General features: G+C 36.4%; 1 protein-coding gene across 1 annotated transcript in view; it reads left to right on the top strand.

Annotated features, from left to right (window-relative positions):
- LOC138015063 (streptococcal hemagglutinin-like) overlaps window positions 1-2,500 on the top strand; it is a 30,789-nt gene that overhangs the window by 20,363 nt on the left and 7,926 nt on the right. The window contains exons 8-9 of the mRNA XM_068861972.1: window positions 100-234; window positions 735-866. Of these exons, the coding sequence (XP_068718073.1) occupies window positions 100-234; window positions 735-866 (267 nt within the window). The remainder of the gene's footprint in view (window positions 1-99; window positions 235-734; window positions 867-2,500) is intronic.

Here is a 2,500-nt window from a genome sequence, read left to right as displayed (position 1 = left end):
GTTATAAAGGGAGCTTTATTTTATAGGCTGGATGCTTGCCTTCGAATTTCCAAATCTCACGAAAAAATCACTTGTTTATTTTTGCTTTATTTGTTTTAGATATAAATGAATGTAATAACTCCTCTCTGCACAACTGCAACCTGGCCACACCTGGAGTCACGTGTGTAAATACGCCTGGAACTTTTCAGTGCACGTGCAAGGAAGCCTTTTCTGGCGATGGAGTCACGTGCAATGGTACGGCGCAATCACTTTTTCCAAAATAGTTTGTTAGGTCAAAATGGGCAAGCGTAGACCATGTTCATTCCCATCAGTCTCTTGAGATAAAATGTCATGAACACGGCTTTTCGCTGTTCTTTATCTTATTTTAGAATAAAAAATAGCGATATAAAAACATGACGTTTCGACGACGACATGTCACCATTATCAAATGCAAATTATAACAAGATAGTGAACGTTATATATACAATAGTAAGTGACAAATTACATTGGAATAAACGAGGAGGGAATAAACAAAAGAATGGGAAAAAATTTTTAAATAAACAGTTTCGCTGGAATGGAGTCATTTTGAGTGTTCACTATCTTGTTATAATTTGCATTTGATAATGGTGACATGTCGCCGAAACGTGTTGTTTTTATATCGCTATTTTTTATTTAAAATGTTTCTCAAAACCCCTTATCTTATTGCTAGATACATGTATTTAAAATATGTACTTAGTTATTTTTTGTCTCCATAGTTACCAACCACTGTTTGGCGGGAACCCACAGCTGCCACTCAAACGCCACCTGCCTCCCACTCCCAGGTCCCACGTTCAAGTGCGAGTGCAACGAGGAAAGTGGTTACCATGGCAATGGCACGCACTGCTTTGGTAAACAGTCCCTTACCCAGTTTTGCAAGTTATTAATCTAAACCAAGAGATTATAAAGGTAAGAGAAGTAATCCCTCATAGTGGCCCTATTCCCATCGTAATCCCTCTTAGGTTATTTTTAGATATCAATTTTCCCGCGGATAATGTTACCGCGCGCGTTACGTGGAGTTTCGTGTAGGAGAGCCGAGTGCAGCAAATTCTGTATGATGCCACTCTCCGTTTTCAAAATTGAGTCTCATGGCCTGATAAAATTCATTGTCTGCAAGATACAGGTTTCAAACATACATCCTTGGAATTGCTTAACTGTCTAGTTTACAGTAATACCAATTTGAAGAATTTCCAATCTATCAAACCGTGTTAAATAATTTTGACAGATGAAGATATGTTTACCTTGGTTGCATTGCGTTACTTGTCCATTTTAGTGCACACTTTCTCATCGTCTACAAAATTCTGTCGCTTACAAAACTCGTCCATGTTAAGATACAGTTTGCAATCATATATCATGGAAATCGGTTAACTGTATCATTCACTCTGATACCAATTTTACGATTGTCTAATGTAGGAAACCGTGTTAAATAAATTGTAAGAGAGAGCTATATATTACGCGTGCGTTGCAAACTGACTTCAATCCGATCATACGGTTTTAAAATTTTTATCGTGCGGTCAATTGAAATTTTCCTGTCATATGTGGTACTGTTTGAAAGCGTTAGCTGTGTAATTTATGAATATCATAGAATTAAGTCACCATAGTTTAAGTCCGCTCAGAAAATCTAGAACGCGTTGACCAAGTCAGGAATATGTTACTTGGTGACTGTAGTCCGCGATATTTCATTGTGTACAAAATTCTGTCGCCAATAAAACTCGTTACTTTCAAGATACAAGATGCAAAGATATATCATTCAAATCGCTTAACTGTGTTATTTACAGTGACACCAATTTCAACACTGTCCAATGTACGAAACCGAGTTTAATAATTTTGAAAGATGTAGGTATATTTAACATGCGTGCTTTGCAAATTGACTTCCATCCGATACCACTTGTTCATACATTAATATTTTTATCGCACTGTCTGTCCAAGTTTTCTTTTCATGTCTGATATCTGTCTAATTTATGAATATCTAAGAATTAAGTCGTCATATTTTAATCCCGCGAAGAAAATCAAGAACGCGTTAACCAAGCCAGCGATATATTACTTGTTGACTGTAGTCTGCGAATTGCCAATGTTTACAAAATTCTGTCGCTTATAAAACTCGATCCTTTCAAGATACAGGCTTCAAACATCAATAACTGAAATCGCTTAATTGTCTAGTTTTCAATGATACCACATCAAGGTTGTACCATATACGAAACCGTGTTAAATCTTTTTTTTATTTAACATACGTGCTTTGCAAATTCACTTTTTATCGGACGCTTGATTCAAGTTTTCCTTTCATGTTTGGTACTGTTGTAGAGCGCTATCTGTCTACTTTATCACCATATAAGAATTAAGGCATCAAATTTTAATCCCGCAAAGGAAACCGAGAATGCGTTTATTAAAGTCAGAGAGATCGTACTTATTGACTATAGTCTTCCATTTGCCATTCTGTACAAAATCTTGTCGGTTACATAACTCGTTCCTTCCAAGATACAGGTTT

This window comes from Montipora capricornis, chromosome 1 (assembly GCF_036669925.1).
Source record: "Montipora capricornis isolate CH-2021 chromosome 1, ASM3666992v2, whole genome shotgun sequence".
In the NCBI taxonomy this organism is placed as follows: domain Eukaryota; kingdom Metazoa; phylum Cnidaria; class Anthozoa; order Scleractinia; family Acroporidae; genus Montipora; species Montipora capricornis.
The sequence above is the reverse complement of the archived record's forward strand: the minus strand, read 5'-3'. Positions and strand labels throughout refer to the sequence as shown.